Here is a 23,186-nt window from a genome sequence, read left to right on the forward strand (position 1 = left end):
CAGTTATTATGATAATGCTTGTAAAATTGGCTCAAGTGCCACTAGGTCGGTGCATTTCGTAATGGATTTGGTGTCTTTTTAACCTCGAGGCTGCTTCAGTGGTATTGTGGACCATCAAGAAACCTGGTCTCCGGCACAGTAAAGCCTTACGCGATAGTGAAAACAAGACAAGGTGAATAGTAGTTGCACTTCACGGCAGTGATCCTTTTAATGAGGAGGAGGTCGCGGACAATTTGATTCGTCAACATTTGCAATTACACAGTACCTACCAATTCTGAGGTTTGACATGCCCGCAACTCGTGAGACTTGGCTACCTACAGCAAGATAGTGATCCAAGCTGTAATGTCCCACATATGCTAATAAGCTATTGGTTGGCCACCCCAGTGACGTGCGGTTGTCTTTTTTGACAACTCAAGTTCGTGTCATTCAGGCCAATTTGAAGATAAACTGTACATTAATACATATTGCTAATCCAGAAAGGAAAAGAGGGGAGAACTCGAAGATAAAACACAGATAGACAGATCGTTGTGTTTCCCAATACCTCCAAGTGCCAACCCAGATATGGAAAAGACAAGCAGTCTCGAGCAGTGACCATTTGTTTCCAGCTCTGAGAAGTGGGCCGCCATCACTTGATTTGTAAATTATGTGAGCTTAGGCAACACATTTTACCGATATCAACACCAACACCAACTCCTTCACAGGCCATTGAGAATCTTCCCCAGATCTGACTCGAAACCCTCCTGTCCGCCCAGGAATGAATGGGAGGGAGCTGGATTGGGCAAAACTTCATTATGGTATCCGACAAGGCTGTTGTCCAAGACCTTCTTGTGCGTGTTGATGACCACAATTAATCTAACGGTCTATCGTTAGGAGCAATTCTATTCTCACCGTGGCCCTGTCATAGTAAGATACGCACATGCATCAAGTCAAGTCAGGTTCCTGCATAACTACGAGAGTGATGCTCACTGAGGCCCAAAAAGTACCAAGGAACACTCTCGTGAAGTTCCTTAATACGTGGGTGCACCGTTGATCTGACAGTTCCTCCTCCTTGTCCGTACAAGAGTTATTCACCGCGGACGAGACCGCCCGTCTTGTGGCATTCAAGGATGCAAGGGCCCACCTCATATTCGGAACAATGGCTTTGTGAACAAGTTCATTTGTAGAAAACAATTGAATTTTGAATGAAGAGCCTGGTTCACACAGTACTTTGTTCCTGAGAAAGAACGCGAGAACAAGAGGAAGAATAGACCCCCAGTTTCACGGATATTCACTTGTGCTGTGGAGGGGGGAATATTTGTTTTCCTCCAGAAGCTAACAGCCTCTAACTGGTCGAAGTGGAGGAGTGGTGGCCCATGTTGGGGATTGTTCCATATACCTTGGTGGCCAAAAGGTGGTCACGGTTTTTGGCCAAAGGGACACACCCAACTCCCCTGGGATCCTTTCAAATACTTTGAGAGAATCCGTCAGCTTGGGAGCAAGCTTGATAATCGTGTGGAGGTCCTTGCAAGGGACACACTCACACAAGAGGCGGGAAATTGTTAAACAACCAAGAGATTTGTTCAAACATCTCCCCCGCAGGCAATTATTCACCACAGCTCTTGAGGGGCCTCAGACCTGCTCTCGGACATGCGGCTGTACACCGGTTTTGGATCCACTCATATTCTCCCTGTGTGGTCCAGAGGATTTATTTTCTGAAATAGAGGCTGGCTGATAAGCCTCAATCAATTATACTCCCCTGTAGGAGGAGGACGAGTCGGAGTAGTCGGAGTAATGGTAGTAGTAGTTGTAGTAGGGCGGGCTACAAACTAGATCGACAATACCGTGTGCTGCCCACTGTTTGGCCAAGGTCGCGCCGCCATTGCCATAGCCTCTGTCTGTTTCGATGAATAATGATCTGGGAATACTTGGAACGGCCCAAAAGCGTGGAAGAAATCCGAAACAGCAGGTGTTCTCGCCACTCTCCCCGAGTCTTACTGGCCTAAAAGCCAAACAATTTGAAAGACAAAAGAGATTGGAAAAAGGGGAGTCCAAAAGAAACGAGGAAGAAAACCAGTGAGTGGTTCCTGTGGTCGGGATTCGAGGAACCAGACAGACCCTACCAAGACAACGCAAGGCTAGAGAGTGGGAGCAAATTGACAAATAATCACTCTCCAAGTTCCTGTGTCCTCAGATCAAAGTCATCAAAGCCCCTACCACTCCCACCGCCATAAACTTCATCCAAAACTACTCGGGAGGAGTGAATCAGACAGTTTGCTTGGTCTTGTCACTCTGTTAGTACAGATTTAGATCCTTGCTTGATAACAGCTTGAGGGTAATTTAGCTTTGCTGCTCATCAACATATCGACATCATGTCCCGCAAGAGAGCGTCAGAATGGCCAAAGTGACAAACTCGTGCCTCAAGGGCAGGATTCTGAACGAACTAAAAAAAGGTGTGAACAATGGCATGGAATATCGCCTCTAAGATGATAGCATGCTTGATTGCTTTCAATTGAAAAAAGAGTCGTAGCCTTGGTGTTCATACCAAACGTCGTCCGTCCTTCAGGGTTAGTTCATCAGAGGAGACGAAGAAAGACGACGAAGTGAACAAGGGAAACAGAACGCGAGCTTCAACACGACAAGCAATCAAAGCTCACAAAAGGCAAGCCGATAATAGAGGATCATTTTTTCGAGGTTTGCCAACACTTTCGTGGTCGTGTGACGTCTATTCTATACACCGTGACCCTCTCAAAAGGATACAAGTGAAGGGAGGAACATTAAGTAGACGAAACAAACGCAATTGCTCAACAACAACACTTTCCTTCTCCGGATGGAAATACGAGAAAAAAGAAGAGGCCCAATTTCATTATAACATTCGTATTCTCGTATTCTCCATGACCAAATGGACCCTACCACTTTTGGCAAGGCAGTAGTCTCTGGGACCCCTCGAAAGCTGTGTTACTCTCGCACTTTCCCTACTAAACTTCTCTCGTTGAAGGGAATATTTCCAGGTGACTCTGAAAATGGCCAAAGGACTATCCACTTTTTCTTTCTCAACAAATGCCAGCTCAAGAGCGTCAAATTGTGCATGCAATTGGACTAAGGTGGCTTCCACCTGTCGACACCACGAGTTCAGGCTAGTTTTCCAGTGAATCTGGTGCGAGTTTGTGCGCTTCATTTGAGTGGATCCGGTGGATCGATCCATAACAGAGGGGCAAAATAGACTTCTACCCCAAGAGCGACCTTCCACGATTCTTCATTGCCTCAGGAACGCCGTGAGACACGTGGACCTCTCTTAAAGAGCTCGAAGATAGAACGAAAAAAGCAGAAGCACGCCGTGTAGGTGGCCTCACTGAAACTAAAAAAGGTTCTGCTAGGCCACCAGAGGCTAAGGGGAAATTGACAAGGCCAATGGGCATAAACGAAGAGTGGATGAAAAAACAGCTTCAAAATACGTATCTCTTTTGCTCTGCGACTGATTTCAGGACAACCAGGCGCATCTTCTCTCAAGGAAAATCTTTGCAAAAATACGAGCGACCCTTGCATCAAGTGTCCAAATGACCATGTATTCGCGTTCCGAGGTCGTCATCCAGATTACCTAATGTAGAAGCCTGGATAAAGGGTGTTCTTTGGCCTCTCAGGCTTTCCGCTTGATAGGGCTCACCTACCCATACTGACCGCATTCAGGCCGAAATTAGCCCACCTGTCAACTTTGGGAAGCTATTGATGATAGAAGACAGTAAACGGGAAAGTTTATTCTGGCCATCTAGAGGAGGAGGGTTGACAATCGTCGTCGAAGCGAGACACATCTGTTGTCATGAAGTCGACGCATAAATCAAAATGCTTCCAATTCTTATGTCATATATGGTTCATTCCCATTTGTCCCGCGGTCCGTATCAGAAGAGCAGCAGCCGATCCGGAAAAGGATATCAATGGGTTCAGCTTTGGCGAATGGCATTGCAACTCATGACCCTCATCTTGTACGAAGCCATGTTTGACGAGAGCCAATTGAAGTGGGGAGTGGCCGCTTGCAATGGGTACTTTACGGATTTCTGCGATAATTTCGAAGCCATGGATGGAGAAGACTCGAGGCCCTATATCTCTTCATTCCAAAACAGCTCTGCCTCACTTTCAAGTTCTGCGAAGAGAATGGAAGGAGAACCCATGGGGCTAATTCTGTCTTCCCTTAATCGAACTAAACGAGCTGCAGGTAGCCCTTCTTTTCAACCGTTTCGAAACGAACGGGAACTTTCAAAGCAAATATCAAGCATACTCGATACCCTCTTCAATTCGGGTTACGACCATCAAATTCGACCCAGGGTAGGCACACAGCCGTTGGAAGTCGAGGTCAACATAGCGATCCGGAGCATGGGACCAGTGGATGAGCAGAAGCAAATTTTCTCCATGGACTGCTATTTCAGACAATACTGGACGGACTTTCGACTTCGTTATAACAACACTCGGCTCAGGGAGTTGCCCATGAACTGGCAATTCCTCAACAAGATATGGCGCCCGGATACATTCTTTTTCAATGGGAAACGCTCTTACCTGCACAAAATGACTGTTCCAAATCGGTTCATTCGAATTGCTCCCAATGGGAGGGTGTCGTACTCCCAGCGACTCACAATCAAGGCCAGGTGTCAAATGGACTTGAGGAAGTTCCCATTGGACACACAAGAATGCCCACTCGAGATTGGCAGCTTTGGACATGATTCTGATGAAATCATCTACCGATGGAGTGACAAACCCTTGTCCATGGACAAACTGGGTCTCGCTCAATACAACCTGATTAACTGGACTTTCGGTGCATTCAGTGGACAGGAAGACTCCAGGAACATCTCCAAAGTCTTCCTCAATTTCAAATTTGAGCGCCAACAAGGCTTCTACCTCTTACAGATCTATATTCCCCTAACCTTGATAGTGATGTGCTCTTGGGTGACCTTCTGGCTCAGGAAGACAGCGAAAGGAAGTGAGATTCCCGCGCGAACTAGTCTGGGTGCCTCAAGTGTGCTTTCAGTGGTGACCATTGGATTTGGGGGCAAAAGCAAACCCCAAGTGGGGTACGCCACAGCATTGGACGTATTCATTATTCTCTGCTTTCTGGAGGTCTTCGCTGCACTAGTTGAATTTGCTTTTCTAAACTTCTTGGACACTCTGGTCCGACGTCTCAAGCGGAAAGACAAGGATTGCAAATTGGTCATGCTCATGGCTCAACATGACGTCATGCATGGCCGTGTTCCTCAACTTCCCGAGCGCCAAGAGAGTACTGTCATGGATACGGATGGTATTTGCACCGACGAAGATATCCTTACCCCGCCTGATTCAACGACACCCAGTCGGGATGACAAGTTTAATTTCAATGGCCGCCCAAATGACCTCTTGCGAGCTTTGGAAGAGGATAGGGACGCGTGGACCCGGATTTTGGACTGCATCATACACTATTTACAGTGCTTTAATTGCTGTCGATCGATCCGCAAGACCGAGATGTTTCAAAAGCCTCAGGTTGTGTTCAATCGTGTCGACAGTTGCTCTCGAAAACTGTTCCCATTCACTTTTCTCTTACTTAATGTTCTGTATTGGTACGGCTACATGTATTGGTTCTAAGATTAATCCGCCCTATGCTTGTATCGGCTGCCTCGTCCACCCGCCAAATCCCATTTTCAATCCCACACCTCAACCAAAGACATCGAAACCATCACCAACACCGTGCAATGCAACTAAGCCCTTTCCTTCGTATGGAAAACATCTTTTATTGTTCTCATGTTCTTTGCGCGGCTAACGAGCCAAAATGATTCTTCTTTGCTTGGTAATTGGATCAGAAAGCAAGGAGAGAAAATAAATATATATAAAAAATCAATCGTAGAATTAGTCCCGACAAAGCTTCCAGACGTTCTTTGTCAATCCACACGAAGAAGACAAGCTCAAATGCACCAAGATGGAATAGTTGCGATTGCTTTTTTGTACGCCGAAGGGCACATCCCGTAATTAACAAAATGATTATCAGATTAGTCCATCATTAGAAGCAGAGGGTTGCAATCAGAGCCCAAGGCGCACAACACTTTTGGGGGATCCGTGAACCTTCATTTGATCAGTAATTAACTATGGCAGTAGAGACCGAATCGAGTCGCTATTTACCGGGACCACATTTCTTGGGTTGGATTTGGGCTCAGGTTTGGCTCGATTAAGCACCTTCAGAAAAGCCGCAGTCTTGGCCCGCATACGAGAATGAATGTACGCCTTGGAACACTTGATGTGATAGTGAAGGTAATTACGGAACAGATGGATCAAATCAATCGTGTTGTCGCGAACCTCTTTCGACGTGTGTCTTGGGAAAAGTACGAAGGTAATGTACCCAACACCCTCTCCAACGCGAGCATCCGTTTCGGCTAATCCCCGAGGAGGATCACGACTAAAGAGTACTTGCGGAGCCGTAGCCGAGGCTCGTCGACCCTCTTTAAACTCCTGGAGGAATACCTTGCCGAGTACAATGTCATCGTCATCTTTGAATATGGTGGAGAACACCACCGTCACACGATCTGACTTGGCCTCCACAAACAAGGTTTCATCATCTCGATAATGAATGATGGCCGTTTTATGCGCCTCTTCGTCCACCTTCTCTTCCTTGGCTTGCATTTCTTGGAACTCGAAGTATCTCTCGAACACAGCGGCAAAGCAATGTCGCTTCAGCAATCCAATTTTGGCCACCATAGCCTCCCAATCGTCTGGGATATTGGTCAAATCCACTTCAACCGTGACATCAAACCCCTCGGGCGAGGAGCTCACCAGGATGGGCCCGTAAATCTTCTGGAGTAATTCATCAGCACCATGACTTTGGAGATCCTTGAAGAATTTGAGCGCGATGCTAACATGAATCTTGGTTTTATCGGGATTGGAGCCCGGATTGGATAACCGGTACTGGACACCGTCAAAATCGGCCAGAGTCAGCATCAAACCCTCGGGTTTTTGGCCATCTAGTACATTTTTGATTTTCAGCTTTAGCGTCTCTTCCACAATACGATTGTTCACTTCCAAAAGAATCATGATGCCTGAATCAATTGGGGTGATGTCTTCGAACTATTAGCTAAATCGAAATAGTCTCAGCCTTAAGTACAATGACTTTTAACTAATAACAAATTATTCACCGCACCAGATCTCAGCTGTCTATACAAGAACACATCCGTCGTTATCAATCACGGTGGACTTCTCATCGCGGCTTTGGACTTGAATTTCACGACAGGAAGTTCTTGATGAGAGCGACAGAACGAGAGAACGAACGGATGAGTAGATGAGCGGATGGGTGGGTGGATGTGTCTCTGCGCTCTGTAATCAGTATTCAAATGTGATTGTATGTTTTACTATCTCGTGTCACAAGAGAGTATGTAGGAGGCCGACTCACCACACGCAATCGGCACCTCCTACCTCGAAGGGCAAGATATCTTCGCTCCTTCCTTTGGCAGCAGCTTGTCCGGCTTGTCCTCGTCCACCACCTCCTCCTCTTCTTCTTTTTCTTTGAGGTTCTCCTCACCGATGGTGGGGTTTGGTATCTCTAAGCTGGCGGCTTCACAGTCTAATACACTCCACGGTATCTGCTTGAATTCGATTACTCAGATCAGCCAAGAAGGGCTTAGGCGACTTTATTGGAAAACGGCCTAGGCAGACCAAGCTGATTTCGAGACAGGCTAAAAAGGCAGAAATAAAACCGGCGACTCCTCAAAGCAGAGTAGCCAATGCGGAATGCTACATCCATGCTTTTAATAAATGACATATAATAGGTTTTTAGCACAAATACACGAGTCATGCCAAACTGTTGGGTTGAATCTATCAGCCGCTGAATTCAGTTTCGTATTTTGTTTCTCAAGATATCACCTTAAATGTTCCACGTCCACTATAATGAAAAGGAAGACTTGAAAAGATTGATACGTCAAGAGCGACAACTAGGCTCCCTGAAGGTATGCGAAATGGGGCCTTTTAGGTCCCCTGCAAGAAACGGGCCCTCAAGAAATTTTCGGGCCGCTAAAATTTGAAGGGCCTTGACGGAAACTTGGAATTTGGATGTTCTTTTTATGTTTATTTTCAAATGCGGAATAATATGCTTGAAACCAAGTAGTATTGCAATCAATCTAAATGAGGCCCTTACTCGCCGCTTCCTTGTACAAGTCCAAATACAATCTTCGGCGTAATGCCCGCGCTTCCCTTGGGTCAATCTTGACCCCTTTCCTGGACTTTCTCATTGTGACTAAACTATCCAAATCCTTGTCGGATGCAATTGTAGGCACTTTGCTCAAGGATTTGGGACTCAGGGCCATCATATGGGGTGGGCCCTCCCTGGGATGGATCCTATTTTCAGGAATGGCCATCGACCCTTCGTGGTCTTCTTCAGCGATGGCCATTTGAATGCCTCCTTTGGCTTCGTCCTCACTTTTATAGACTTGCTTGAGGTCGGGAAATTCGGAGGGGCCTCCTAGGTCGGGTTCATCGACCATGAAATCGAAGCAGCTGTGCAGCCTCTGAAAAGCCTCTTCCACGCTATTGTCATTGGTGTCTTCTTTTGAAGCAGCTCTGATCAAGGCAGCCTCATTGTTCACTTCCAAATCTTGGATGTTTCCACAAAAGAACAGACTTAGAGGGATACTAGCCTTGATGTCCATAAGGTATTCGTCATAACTTAAGCTGAACTGATCTTCACCAACATTGAGGTTCTTAATGGTGGCGCAGAAACAATTGTAGTAAAGGGCAATGGTCGAATCCCAATGATCTCTACGGAAGTGTGGCGTCGTGCTGGAAAACAGCAAAAAACACAGGTCGTTGGTGGCCATCCCAATGTGACACATCTGCCAATCCGCCATTATCAACGATTTTGAGCCTTTGAAGTAAAGGTTATTGTGCCACAGGTCGCCATGGATGACGCATCGCATTTTGGAAGGATGACATTGGCTGGTTTTATGGAACTCCTCTGGATTCGACATCTTCAACTCGAACAGTCTACTGAGCTTTTCTTGGCCAGGAATGGACTGAAATAGGATTATATTATGGTATTTAATGAAGGTCAAAACCAAATTTCAATTCACACGATAGAGCAGAATTACCTTGAAGAACTTGCTGCAGGTGACGTACATTTCTTGTAGATATGACGTCATGTCTGCTTGAAACCAGGTGTTACCCGTTTCTCCGTCCAACACGGGAAAGAGTTCCTCCAATTTGATATTCTCTGTGGTTTGATAGGCCACTGAAATGGCATGGAATGTTGCCAAATTCTGTACAATTTCGCGAACATGTTTAGCCTCCAAAATCATGAGCGATTTATCGATGCACTTGAAACCATGCTCTATGTAGTCCTCAAAAACCATGACTCCTGTTCCGGTGGCTTCATCATAGTCGCCATAGAGGTATTTGGGAACACTGAAGTTAACATCAACAGTTCGGTCACCGTTGGACCGATTTTGGACATATTTTTTAAACAGTGGAAGGAGCTTTTCATGAACAACCAACTCCTTGATGAACAAATTATGTCTGATGATCACATCTCTCAAATCTTCGTCACATGGCACAATTTCAACGACAAAATGATATGCCTCATCGGGTTGACTGGAACATCTGACTGTCACTTTGCAACTCTCGTGAAAGCCATCACATGGATTGGCTCTGATTTGCAGGAGAGTAATTCCATTGTGAGTTCCATCCAAATTATCCGGAACCGGAACACCCACAACTTTGTACAAAAGGTCTGCAATCCAATCTGCTGTGACTTCGGACAAACGATTTGGAATGGGAAGAATCCCCTTCACATTTGACGTGTCCATCATTGATGGCACCTTCCCCTTTCAATGTCAGCTGACGATTCTGTTTGTTCCACTGTTGAGGTCGAACGCAATGGTGAATGTGGGCCTAAAACTCTTCGGAGGACGTCAGGGCCCCCGTATTTCCCCTTAGCTGTCCCTCACTTGGGTCTTAAGGCTGTAACGGGACGGTCACTCGCCTATCACATAGCCTATTGTCGACCTTGAGCAAATACGTACGCCGCGGGATGGAACAAAGTCGAAAGACGCTCAGAAAGGGAGAGAAAGTTAGCAAGCTTTGTGTGCTGAACTTGAACGTCATTCCCAGTAAAGGAAGTATGACCTCGTCATGAACTCTCGCATCATTGAGGACCTCCACCAGTAAAACATCAAATACGATCAAAAGTTTGTGTAATACGTCTACGTAGGGCGCTATTTTGGAAAAAGAGGAGCATGCTTGATATTCTTGCAAATGAGGTCATTCTGTAAATAAATAGTCGCGAGCATGAAAGATGGACGAAAACCCGCTGCATATGTAAGTGTTTTTCATACCAGGTTTGATTCAATTCGGTACGAATGCCTTGAAGGGAATTCCGTGTACCCTCCAGAAATAAGAAGTTGAGACACGGTTTGAACCGTTGAAGCCAACAACGTCAGTTCAGATCAGATCAGGCAGGTTTGGACCCCTCACCAGGTCCACTCACTCGGAGATAACAAGGACAGAAAGTTCCGATTTCGTCGCCACTGGCCATCAAAAGCACTTTGCAGAACTGCGACTGGATGATCCCACACCCTGGACCATCAAATTTGGGTTACAAGAGATCTGGACTCTTGATCAATGAACCAATTATGCAATCATATCAAGACCAGTGACATGGTTTTCATCAAGAGTGTAGCCACCAGCAAAAGTGCGAGACGAATTGATTTGAACCATGTAGTGGAGATATCGTTCTCTTGACAGGTGCAGATTTGCACGTGAAACTTCGCAAGTTTAACCCAGAGCCTAGTAGATGAGTGATGAATTGAATAGTGATTAATAGAGATGGAGTAAAACTCCAAACCCATACTTTGCATATTGAATATAATAGTCGGTTAAACTGCATATTTTTGCACATTTTGCCATTTAGCAATTTTCTCTGCATATTGGGGGATCGAGTACAGGAAATCAACGAAAAAGATGTCAGCACATATTCTTGGGAGATCATTGGCTTACTTTTCAATACAGAAGAGGTACTAAAAATTCAAAGCATAGGTTACCTTTACAAACACATTGTTTCTGACGTTTCTAAAACTGAAGTGTGAAAATTGAAGATTTAAAAGCGCAACAGTAAGAAGGCGTGAGTTGAAATCCCGTCATTGAAGGAAACTTTTGTTGTTCAACTAGTTTCCGTCGAATATTTGTTGGAAATATGTAGATGTTAATTTTTCAAGTGGTTTTAATTCAGCCTTGGACAAGTTGTTGATCAATGTTTCAAATCTGCCTTATTTACAAGGGCTACCTAATCCTCCCAATTGTAATTTTCTGTTGGATTAGATAATTTATGAATTTAGAGTTCAATGACATTTATAAATTTATCGTCTTGTGCTGTTACAGATTGCTTTCCCAATAGTGCTACGGAAGTGGAGCAAAAAAATCCTTTAATTAACTTTGATGGGATTTAGCACCTGAATCTCTTCTTTCTCGGGCTCCTTCATTGATCAATCTGCTCCCCTAAAATATTCGTAGTGAACATGTAGGTGTTGATCTTGTAACAGGATGTAAGTCAGACTTGGACAGGACAAGTTTTTGACCAAAATTCCTGATCAACCTTATGTGCAAGTTCATCTAGCATGATATTGTTATAAAACTATCCTTATGTTGTCCTTTTAGATGCCTTTTTTGACTCTGAATCAAAATTTAGGAAAAGAACGGAAAAACTGAAACTCCTCAAAACCATTCCTTCTTGCAACAAACCTTATGTAGAGAACTAATATTTATGTTTAAAAACAGCTGTAAGTAGTCCATTTCGGTGCATATTTAAAAAGATCCTGCATTTTTATGTGCATATTTAGGGAAAAATTCTTCCATATTTCCCTATCTCTATTGATCACGAAATTGTTTGACCTGACCCATCCAAAAATATGGATGACCAAATTGGCATTAAGAAGTGAATTTTCGAATTACGTAACCCAAATCCTTCTGGAATCGAGTTAAAGAGCTGCGAATCATGTTCTTTCTAGTTCGCCAATGGTAGTTCATTTGGCAAGATTAGAAATTAGTTTGTCCAGAAAGCCAAATCCACCAACCTCCAACGCAACCAAACGAGGCTTATATGTACAACTTCAAACATCGGTTGATCGTAAACTCTTCTTATTCTTGTCGAGTTCTTGGAATTTGGGAACATTTTGATTCCAAGGAAACGAATTCTGAGATCAATAAGCCATTTTGCTTGTAAGTGAGGTTCTTTATATACGAAATGATAAATTAAGATATAGATGACGAACTATTCCAAGGCGAAATTTCAGTTGAAGCTATGTGTTGTAGTATCATTATCTGGGGGGATGGTTGTCGCATCCGGTTCGGGGATTTCCATATCGTGTGGGGTGGGGTCCCCCCCAACACAGGGGCTGCTTTCCATAAGTAGTCCCACAATATCCAAGGGAGACTTGGATGTTGATGGGATGCTTTCGACTGGCTTGAATTCTCTCAAATTGTTATCAAACAAGTAAAATGTATCAAAAACATCATCTTGAACAATGAGAAATAATTGATCTGCTCCAACTTCGATGAACTTTGCGTCTTGGACTTCCCTCTCAAGCGAAAGGAAAGAGAGTTCAGTTCCATCCAAACTTGGGATTTGGAATTGCCACACTTTTACTCGTGTTGGTTGAGGCGTTGAAATGCAAATTACGCATCGCTCATTTGAAGAGGTACATATGTGACTGCTACAGTCGAGGAATGGTGTAGATTCGATCTTGCCGCCGGGAAAATGATTTCCTTCACTAGATATCAGTTCTGGCAAGGTGTAACCAGTATCCCAGACAGCCGAAAAAAAATGGTTTTCGTCCACTCGAACGAATTGCATATTGTTGATGTGAATGGGTAACTCTGGGCCTGTAATGAAAAAGCTTAATCGAGTTGAAAAATGTATCATTTTCTGTGCTTTAACGGAATGGAAGTTGTTCTCACCTCTTGACGTACCACTTGATGAAATGAATGTACCCTCTGACATCGATGGAGTTGTAGACCGTAGTAATAGCGCAGTTGTTGAATTAAATGGGACTATCTCAGTGAGTGAGCCAAACAAAGGCTTTTCAAAGAATGACTCCCACAGACCATCTTCGAAGTAAAATTGTTGGCAGTTCAACTCTTTTCCAGTTTGACGAGCACAGGACCAAAGATTGTTTTCCAAAGCAAAACTGAAGACTTCGTCAGTTTCAATTGAGCCTGGTCTGGGGAGATGACAAATCGATTCGTGTAAGTCCACGGCATGATAAACAGCAACTCCCTCCTCCGTAGTTACGAAAAAGTAGAGTTGCTCTGAAATGAAAAGTAAATGGAATCTTTTTTCATTGACTGTATGAAGATGAGAGTTGTTTATTTACCCGGAATTGGGGAGGGGTGTATGGTATCCGTAATTGTAGAACAATTAGTGAATCCTGGGATGTCAAATGGAATTGCCATGTAGGGAGAAAAACCGTTTGGTAACGTCTTTGCTGGACCCAAAACGAGGGTATCTTCGTTAACTTTGGATATCGCTAATTGAGTCTCATTCAATGCAATGAAGTATAAACCTCCTTCAAGGCGAATGAAACGACCTTCAAAATAACTAGTTTCCACTCGGGTAACCAGGGACCACATCGAGGAAGCTAGGTCAAAAGTCCAAATTGACTTGACGAAATTATGATCGGTTTGCCTTTGTAGAAGGGGGCTTTTTCTCGGGAGCTCGAGGTTAAATATTGAGAGGCAATATACAAAGTTTCGATCTCTTAAAAGTTCGCAATCGATGATATAGTCATTTTTGGTCCTTGACACCTGATGCCAGCTATCGTCTGTCCAGTTGTAGATGTAAGTGTAGTGCTTTCCATTAAAGCCGGTAACAAATGTTTGGTTCCTTTCCAACAAAACTGTCGAGTGTAAACCAAATCCATAGTCTTTTTCGGGAAATTCGGGACCTAAGATATCGGTGCAAAAAGAGGCAAATGGAGCTTAACAACATCGAGATTTTTCAATACAATGAACTTACCGTTGTCGAAAACTCCATTTTCTATGACCACAGAAGTGCCATCCCATTCATCGTATTCCACATAGGGGTTGCCTCCTGTTATCCAAACTTTGTTGGGTGTGAGCTGACAAGGGTTACGAACTGTACGAAAAAGGAAGTCAATAAATGTTGGTGGAAGCCAATCTTGCTCCTCCATGTCATATTTCAAGCAATTGACTGTGGGGAAGTTATGAAGTCTTTTGCTGCAAATCCAAGGCGATCCATTCATTAGAAATCCACTGGCATGCAAGTCATAAGGGTCCCATCTACTTGGAATTCGTGTCGGACATATGTCATTTGAATCTGGATTGAAGTACTTCATTTCATCAAATCCCGTGGCATCAGCGAACAAAAATCCAGCTGAAAAATATCGGTGATAAATCAATGCTTGTTTGGGCTTTCAAATTTCACTCGACTTTGTCCATAGATGGCGGCTGAAAATTGGAAGTGTGATCAACAACCACGTGATTGGTTCAATAAACCAAGTAATTGGTTCAATAGTAAAAGTACACTTCAACGTACTGACCTGAGACCGTCATAGGGTTGGTGGGAACTGGAAAAGACGACGAAGAATGATTATCTGCACGAATGAAGAATGTTTTGGCAATCTTACCTTCAATTTTAGCAGCCTTGATTTCATAAGCAAAATTGTCCGGAATCAGCATTGCAACCACCGAATTCTTTTTTTGTGCCAAAACTTCTTTTCTTGGCATCAATTCGAATGTTTCTTTGTTTAGCTCGAAAATATTATCAGGTGAAAACCCGCCGACAATCAGTAAGGTCGAGTTGAATTCCACGCTAACCACTTGGGTAAGATTTTGCGAAGTGACTCCCTCCGTCCTCCAATTCTTTGTAGTCAACGAAAATACCTCAATTGGTAGATGATTGGCCAATCCGTCGTAAGAGATTCCTCCAATGACCACAATTTCGGGCCCTCGCGTACTCTCAATTTTGCCACACGTATGGAACACTCTACCCAAAATCAAACTGTCCATTTCTTGGCTATGTCCAGTCTCTTTTTGGACCAGATGCACTTGGTCAGTTGATGAATATGATTTGCCGAAGCCACCAATCAACATGTAATGTGTTGAATTCACATTCACTGCACAGTGAGCCATGAGGGGAAGTGGTAAATCTGGTCCTTGGGCAATATTTTCTCCCTTAACGAGAATCTCGGTCGAGTTTAGAAGAGCATTGGACTTGACTGAAAATCCTCCAGTGATCCAAAGCTGGTCATTGGCCTCGTCCACAAAGGAGCCTGGTGATGAGCGGAGGGTCTCCAATTTTAGACTGATCTCCCACTTATTGGCTTCAGGATTGAAGAACGTGCAGAAGCCCTCTCTATGGAAACCTGCACAGACCCAAGGTTTGCCACCGATAAAGCCTCCAATTGGATTCGAGTTGCTGGGGTGAGGAAAGTCTGACGGGTCATTGATGATTCGAGAACTCAGGTTCATTTTGAAATCAGGTGGATTTTGATTCGAAAGAGCGATGATTTCGACGTCCGTGATGTGATTTTCAAGTTCATCGCAACCCAATGCAACAAACAACTTGGTTCTGAGCTCCTTTTTTGGCATTGAAGCTGCATAAGAACATATTCAGATATGAATGTAGTGGTTACGTTTGAACAGAGGTACAAAGATTGTTGGTCTTACTTTCTTGTGGGATGATCCCACACCAGGTTCGAATCGAAGGCTTTCTGACCTTGACTGGATTTCTAACATTGTTACATATCTCCTTGTGTACTTCAACGCAATCCTCTTGTGTATCCAGTTTAGGGACTATCTTTGTCACAACTCTACACTCTTTTTGAGGCTCCATTTTGCATTCTTCATCCGGGATTTCTTGGATCACCTAAACGACAAATGAATAACAATAAAAACTTTCCTCTGAACAGAATATTACGACAAGTTGAATGCGAACCGTTTCATTCCTAATCTCACAGACATTAGGTACGGTCACGAGGGGACAAACTTCGGGTCCGCATATCTTTCTTGGAAAGTTGTAACACTCGGTCTGTGGTGGGCCAATGTCGAGCGCCTTGGCTTGCCGACCGCGACATTTCCTTTTAGGGATTTGAACGCAATTGATTGGTCTTCCTTGATAGTCGTAGTCACAGACCCTTTCCATTTTCATTTGGCATGATGTCCTCATAGTTGGATCCTTGAAGGTTTCGCACACTGCAGAATCACAAGACGACGGAATGTCACTTATTACCCCATATTTGTACCACCTTGTGCATTTTTGTGACGTTACGACCATTAATCCCCAAGCATACTTTTTGCATGATTAAAATTGCTTCTAGACAGTTTTTGCTCGTTATTTTTAGAAATATCTTCAACAGCTCTGAATACGTTTGCTATGATAAAGACGATGTAGAAAAACTCAAAAACCCACTTCATCAACAATTTTTATTTTTTTATGATTCAGGTTGAAGAAAAATTCTAAGTTGTCCTCCCTTCTAACATACAGTCTGCTTTAATCACACAAGTTATAGCCCTCTTTGCTTCACGAAATATGGTTTACGATCTGCACTTAAGAGGGCGCTTTGTGAGTCAACCACTAGAAAATAAAAGGCCGATTGGGCCGATTCTATTCCATTGAATTATAACGCATTTGTGTTGTTTGGCTAATTCTATCAAAATCTTATGTGTAATTACTAACCTGGGTCACATAATGTCTGGAAACGAAATCGCTTTCATGGAATGTCACGCGTAGTTTATTTAGCAATCTACCGTGCCTCTTCCCGTTTTGTTTGGGCAGTCTGACGTTGCAAATACGGGCCCTTATTATTCCTGCTGATTAAGATCATGTTAAAACTTCGATCCTGTTATTAGTTTCGCCATTATGACTAACTCAAATGCCATTGAGGGTAAATTAAGCTCAAGCTTTGGATCAAACTATCATGCAAAATCCACTACTTCACTTCAAATGTAACTTATCTACGGTTAATTAAGCAATTCTTCCATGTCTAATGTATTCATTCAAATTTTAGATTGATATTCCCCACCCCTTGTCACTAACCCTACAGTTCCAAGTGTCAATGTGACCAAACTATATCAGATGTGAATGCTAATGATTGTAAATCTGGTGTTTAAACGTACATGCAACAAAACAAAAAAGCAATAAATTTTACATTGAAACTCAAGTTTCGTAGCATTTTAATATCTTTAAATGTTTGGGCTGAGTTTGCTTTTATAAGGTTGGATTAAATCATTCATGTCCAAACCAAAATGAAAGACCATTCAAGCTTTACCTGTTGCAAAACCAATGGATCAAGACAATCCCAGAAGCAACTTCAAAGTCATTTGCAAAAGAAAACACACGTAAGTCAGAACAAAAATATAGGGGAAAAAGACACTAATGATACGGGGGTGTCTTTGCCGGAGAATCGAGGCTTCCAAGAGCAACCGTGTTGCAATAACATTTGTCGCGAGATACCACTAACGAGGGTTTATCAATTTGCATTGTTTGCTTCGGCTTACCAGTCTCCTCCTCTAATGTGCAGGTTTCCTGCCCTTTCAAGTTACAATCCCTGGATTTCTTTTCTTGGCAAATTTGAACTGACTTTTCACGGGCCACATTCTTAAAGGCGATGTAGCAAACCTTTTTAAAGATAGTTTCACACTCTTCAACCTGAAAGTGAAGTCAAGCTCGTTTGAATGGATAATTTGCATCATTCAAGACAATTTGCTTTTTTGTTACCTTCATGGGTTGGTAGATTGTGCGATAGCTGGGGAAACACTCTTCTTCGACGATGTCCTCGCATTTGACAGACTCTTCATAGATGACTTCTTCCACCATCATGACTCTCTTCTTACATGTGTACCCGGGTGGTTTGGTTGGTCCAGGTTTGATAGACGTCATCTGATTTTGACTTGGTTTAGGTATTCCATTGGGAAAGACCAGTGATGAAACGGATCGATTCAAAGTCTGTCCCAAAAAATCGTGCAATACCTTGAAATAATGGCACTTACATGATAAGACAATGCATTTCTAATTACAGCATCGGATGCCACATAAAGAGACTCTGTCATTCACTTACGTTGCCAATATTTGAGTGAAGGCCAGATGTTGTGTAGTTTTGGTCCGAGTTTTGAAAAAGTGTTCCCAGCCCCTTTTGAGAGGGAACAAGGTTCAATGAAATCCATTTTCAACGTAAGTAACTAAAAAGGTTGCACGCTTACGAACCTGACTGATCTCACTCTCTAAAACTGGAGCAAGCGGAGCCAACGACGCGTTACGATGAAAACTTAGGAGAAGGGGATTTTGTGCCTGTAACGTATGAAGATTTATGAATGCTGACTTTTACCCGTACTTTGATGAATTCACTTACAAAGAGACCAGCCTGTTGATCTGGGTTATTTCCAAGTACAAGGTTGATTCCGGTTAGCGGATCCTAATAAAGATGACCAAAAGGGAATAACAGTGCATCAAGGAACACTCGACCACTATTTTGGTTGTCCGATGATCACTAACCTTAAATATTGAGGATACATCTCCAAATGTCGGATGGGCTTGTTTATGATCGAGACGCGTTATCGTTGGTGCCTCGTTAATCTATAAAGTTGTCAGACGTGTTGGTCATTTTATATTATTTTCATGAGTTTTCAAAACGGGTATTATTGCAAAGATCTCCCCCACCCACCCCCGCCAAAAACAATTAACTTACCAAATCATGAATGCCTGTCACAGTAAGATTTCCATCATACCCAAGAACGGGAGCAATTTCATTGATAAGCTAAGATCAATAAGAGACACAGTCAAGATATTTCCTATACTCAAAGGGTGTTAAAAAATTCAGTCAAGACTTACGGGACCAATTAACTCAAATGGATTGGGAGAAGTCGATAAGTTTTGTGTAACTGGGTTGGAAGTGACCTACAACGGTTTTTTAAGCTCCATAATCATATAGTTCAAAGTACCTCAGCCTAGCAGAAGGTGACTCAAATGCCGAATTCATTTCATTTGTCGGAACTCACTTTGTTATACTGAAAAGGATATTGATGCCCATCATTGAAAGGAAGTACTTTTTTTGGACCGGGGGGAGCGTTGGCATTTGATTGCAAAAAGATGCTGGCCAAAGACTGAAAATGATTTTTTGACGTCAAGTGTTTTTGATATGATTTGCTTGGTAAATGCAAGGGATACCTGTAATCCAGCCATATCGGTACTTTGATCGAGCTTTGGATTCCCCAGATTTTTGAGATCCTATTACCGTACATCCATTTTTGAGTTGGAATTAATGTAGGTCAAATTGTATTTGTGAAATGGTTCTTACATTTTTTCCGTTTCCTGGACCAAAAAGAGAATTCAAGATGGGACTCATTTCTTCGACAAACGAGCCAACAGAAGACAATGAGGTTTGTTTCGTTATCTGAAATCTCCCCAAAACTTAAGCCATGTTCATAGTTGCAGACAAACGATTAATGAATGAGCATTTGAACCTACCTGAGACTGCAAACTTGAGGCTTGATTTTTTGGCTGACCGGTTCCAAAAAGTGAGTCTAAGATGTTCATAAAACCAGCAGGGCTTTCACCAAAATCATCCTTTAATCAGAATTCCAGTCACGATTGATCCTTTAACAGGTAAGTAAAGTTCCTTGTTACCTTCCGTGAAGTCGGCCCTGTGGCCTTCTTTTGCCCGGAATCAAATAGCTTGTGGTGGGGATGACCAATGTTCTTAAATTTCAAGGGTCTAGCCATTCGATGCCTGGAACCATATCCCAAGGGAATGGATGATGATATCCACATAAGCTGAGCACAGGCGAACAAACATGACGATACAACACCGGTTCCTTGAGTTGAAATTCTCTCGACACTTACCGTAAATAATATCTTGCCTAAGCTCTGCATTTTTCTAGGCCGTTTCATTCAGCGATGTTTTGAGGCTCACACCCAAATCTCAACTGAGGCGTAAGCTTCTCCTGACGGCGAGGTCAACGTCAAAGATGAATCGAAATGAAAGTAAGCGCTCTTTTTGGTGGGTAGACGTCGTTTTGTAATCTTCGCCAGGTTTTCACCTTAGGGCAGAAGCAAGTCGTTGCCCCATTTATTCCTTTTTAAGGGCCTTGATGTTTTTTAAAACCTTACATTCAAATCCTTTTGTCTGAAGTACAAGAAAACTTCGCATTTGAACTTCCCTTTTACTCCAAATGACCGGAAACATTGAAATGAGTTTTGGAGAGATTCTATAATTAATGACAGCATATGACCCAAAACAGTCTTTTCACCCCTAGGAACGATGCTCTAATTAGAGTGGAGTAACATATTACCTTCAAATGACAACGCATATTATGTTTCAAAAAGCAATTTTCATATCTGGCTCTCATGTGTACTACTATCTAGTTCCTTCGTGTATTTTTCAAAATAGTAGAAAACATGACGATCGTGATGTGCAATCATGAGAAAGTTTCCCACTGGGAGTGCTAAGAATTTATTCATCATGACTCGTAAAACTTCTTGGTCAAAATTGAACATCCCGATCATCAGACGATTAATGAATCTGAGCTTGGCTAGAAATGGAAAATTTCCTTTTAGCTTAGGACCAAGAACTTTCTAGGTTAGCTTACCATATAAGCTTATGCCCACAAATGGGCTTTGTTTGGCACAACAGAAAGCTTATTCATTCATTGAAATGATAACAGCTTCCATGAAGAGGTTCAAATAGATGACCTTTGATCAAGGTCAACAATGGCAAATTCATATTCAAGAAACTTAGTTCATTGAGAATTACAAGACTCAATGCTCACTTATGCTCTGCAGTTAAAGTGACCGAGCAGAAAACTGCGTTTCTATTTCTTTCGGCCTTTTCGTTCTAGATACAATTATGAACCATTTCTTCGGTGAAAATTGAGCCACGGTGGTTAAAAAGCCTTATCAAGTCCCTAGAGGATACCTAAACACATCTTAGCATTTTTCTGACTCACAAAGCCATAAAAATAACTTTGGTTTTGTTGCTCTATCAAGGATTCTTAACTCAAATCAAGATTTTGAATCAATAAATTTTGATTTCATCAAGGTCTTCAGAAGAAGTCCAGATTACTATTGTGTGAATTTTGGTCAGAACTCGAGTGAACGCACAAGTGGAAGTTCTTTTAGCATTTGTAAAATAGGTTTTCGACAATTTATATTTCCAGCCCGTATAGAGTTATTTTCTATAACATTATGGCTTATTTTTAAATCAAGCAATAACATGAAAAACAATCTCTTACTTCATCTATTAGATGCAAAAGCCAAGTAGCATATCATAGCAAATCATTGAATCAGAGAAGCAAACAAACCTTCACGCATAAAAGTGACAATGATGGCTCGAAAGCCAAGTGTGCGAATGTGACTTCATTAATTGCAAAGAAATGTAATAAATTCTGAGATTGATCCCTTTGGCGAAAGTGTAACTGAAATGGTGAAAGGTGGTGCTCCGAAAAAAGGAAGTAATATGATGTAAACAGTAATATTCGATTACTGTACGAAATAAAATCTTGAATCTTGATTAATAGGTAGGTATCTTTTATGGTAGGTTTAGGTCACGAAACAGGAAAGTCTTCTTCTGGGTCTCAAATCGACTGGAGCAAGGACTACCCATAAATCTAATACATTCAAACAGAACGCAGCTACTACTTTCTCTCACAAAGTCATTCGTTTTACGTGACTGCTAAGCTGAGTGATAAATCTACCGACTATTGAAGTGTCAAACATCTTTTTGGGGGGCGAGTTTAAATCGAGCACAACACCTCTTATTAAGTGTTGGTTGAGTAGAAACTTTAATAAATTAGCATATTTGGCTGGTAAAGTAACTGAGGTAGCGTGTTTGATCAAAATATGTACGCCAAGAGTAGTTAATCAAATTGTTAACAAATTGACTCCAACCTCGAAGCCTGAGGGGCAAGACTAGAACTAGGCAACAAATCAGGCATCCATTATTGGAAAATGAAATTGAAAGTGAGTATGTACGCGTGATACACGTGACTTGGCAATATAATTTCTAGGATCAGTGCAGATTGGCTATGAGGCCAGCAATATAATTGAATCGCCAAAGAAGATGGGATCAAGTAGAGTACGAAAGTCTGAATTTGGAAGAGCACTTGGAAGATACCTACAACTCCGCTTATTATTAGAGCACTTTTCCTGGTACAACTCTACTCAATGGCTCAGACCAACGTCTTTTGTTTTGGAAGTTTATATAATTAAATAGTATATAGTTAAATATACCTAAGTCTAAACAGTATTCTGTTAGACAACGAATGCTCTTGCGACACTTTCGGGATGTTGCAAGGGTCGCAGGCTTGAATCTCGGCTGACCAACGGAACCAGCCATTACATCGTTACATCTTGCTGATAAGTAATGTCATGCTTTCAAATTTTCGCTAATGATGTGACAATCTACTTGTGCCGCAGATTGCAAAAAAAGTAAAATGTAGAGCTGAAATATTCTCAAAAAGATAAAAATAACACTAGATATTTTTTTAAAAAGAAGAAAAAATATTGAATTTAGTTTATCTAATGTTGTCATTCTTTAAACGCCATCGGACAAAGGGTGACGTTTTGACTAATTGAAAGGTACTTAAGTTTCGTTTTGACAATTATTTATTTCTAAGGATTTGCAAAAAGTGCATTAAGATGTCGCCAATTATGCAAATAAAAGTGCGTAAGCTACTGTCGCCATTTCCGACGATTTTTGGGAGAGCCATATATAGGCCAATTTGAAGGAAAACTTCCAAAAAAGAGAACCTCTTCAGCTGAAACTATGGAAAAATGCCACAAATTGAGATCAAGATCCCTCTTAAGAGAGGGGTATGATGACTATTGCTCTACCAGAATACTATTTTCGGCAGTTTTATGCAAAAGAGGGGGCTGTTTTGTCAATTTTACCTGGAAGTTGTGAAAACAGATGCGCAAATGTGAGACCCCAAACAAGTAAGAGAACAAAAATCGTCAAATAGAAAGTTTGTAGGACATAGCATAGATAAATATGTTACAAAATTCTTGAGGAAACCGGTTTGACAACTCAATATGGAGTCTTGAGCTTGTTGTAAGACCACCCACCAAACTCACCCGACCCCTTGAACATGACTTATTGTTTCTTGCGAAAGGAGAGGGCTGGATGTAGGGATCAATGAGTGTGGAAGATGGCTCAAAGAGATGGTTTTTTAGTTGGTGGAGGCTGGTATTTTATTTAGAAAACAGCCAA

General features: G+C 42.3%; 4 protein-coding genes across 5 annotated transcripts; 1 reads left to right on the forward strand and 3 right to left on the reverse strand.

The window, feature by feature from the left end:
• Positions 1–40: 40 nt before the first annotated feature.
• Positions 41–5,833, forward strand: LOC131884644 (gamma-aminobutyric acid receptor subunit gamma-4-like). The gene has a single exon (XM_059232483.1). It carries the CDS (start codon positions 3,817–3,819, stop codon positions 5,578–5,580), a length of 1,764 nt encoding a protein of 587 aa, XP_059088466.1. The 5' UTR covers positions 41–3,816; the 3' UTR covers positions 5,581–5,833.
• On the reverse strand, positions 5,702–7,578 carry LOC131884649 (probable actin-related protein 2/3 complex subunit 2). 2 transcript variants are annotated; one of them, XM_059232489.1, is made up of 2 exons: positions 7,373–7,578; positions 5,702–7,296 (listed from the first exon to the last, which is right to left on the reverse strand). In XM_059232489.1, the coding sequence occupies exon 2, from the start codon at positions 7,015–7,017 to the stop codon at positions 6,076–6,078; it is 942 nt and encodes a 313-aa protein (XP_059088472.1). In that variant the 5' UTR covers positions 7,018–7,296; positions 7,373–7,578; the 3' UTR covers positions 5,702–6,075. The 2 variants fall into 2 exon arrangements, with proteins under 2 accessions (XP_059088472.1, XP_059088473.1); XM_059232490.1 differs by having other exon boundaries at positions 5,702–7,057; positions 7,124–7,578.
• Positions 7,579–8,023: 445 nt separating this feature from the next.
• Positions 8,024–10,524, reverse strand: LOC131884646 (uncharacterized). The gene is made up of 3 exons (XM_059232485.1): positions 10,305–10,524; positions 9,063–10,235; positions 8,024–8,987 (listed from the first exon to the last, which is right to left on the reverse strand). The coding sequence occupies exons 2-3, from the start codon at positions 9,777–9,779 to the stop codon at positions 8,097–8,099; spliced, it is 1,608 nt and encodes a 535-aa protein (XP_059088468.1). The 5' UTR covers positions 9,780–10,235; positions 10,305–10,524; the 3' UTR covers positions 8,024–8,096.
• Positions 10,525–12,031: 1,507 nt separating this feature from the next.
• LOC131884642 (uncharacterized) lies at positions 12,032–18,732 on the reverse strand. Its single transcript, XM_059232481.1, has 15 exons — positions 18,669–18,732; positions 18,476–18,556; positions 18,333–18,395; positions 18,188–18,271; positions 18,042–18,113; positions 17,702–17,953; positions 17,482–17,632; positions 15,920–16,176; positions 15,652–15,850; positions 14,610–15,578; positions 14,523–14,549; positions 13,979–14,356; positions 13,338–13,907; positions 12,922–13,272; positions 12,032–12,846 (listed from the first exon to the last, which is right to left on the reverse strand). The coding sequence occupies exons 6-15, from the start codon at positions 17,861–17,863 to the stop codon at positions 12,254–12,256; spliced, it is 3,657 nt and encodes a 1,218-aa protein (XP_059088464.1). The 5' UTR covers positions 17,864–17,953; positions 18,042–18,113; positions 18,188–18,271; positions 18,333–18,395; positions 18,476–18,556; positions 18,669–18,732; the 3' UTR covers positions 12,032–12,253.
• Between the last annotated feature and the right edge of the window lie 4,454 nt (positions 18,733–23,186).

Source organism: Tigriopus californicus, chromosome 8 (assembly GCF_007210705.1).
Source record: "Tigriopus californicus strain San Diego chromosome 8, Tcal_SD_v2.1, whole genome shotgun sequence".
Taxonomy (NCBI): Eukaryota; Metazoa; Arthropoda; class Copepoda; order Harpacticoida; family Harpacticidae; genus Tigriopus; species Tigriopus californicus.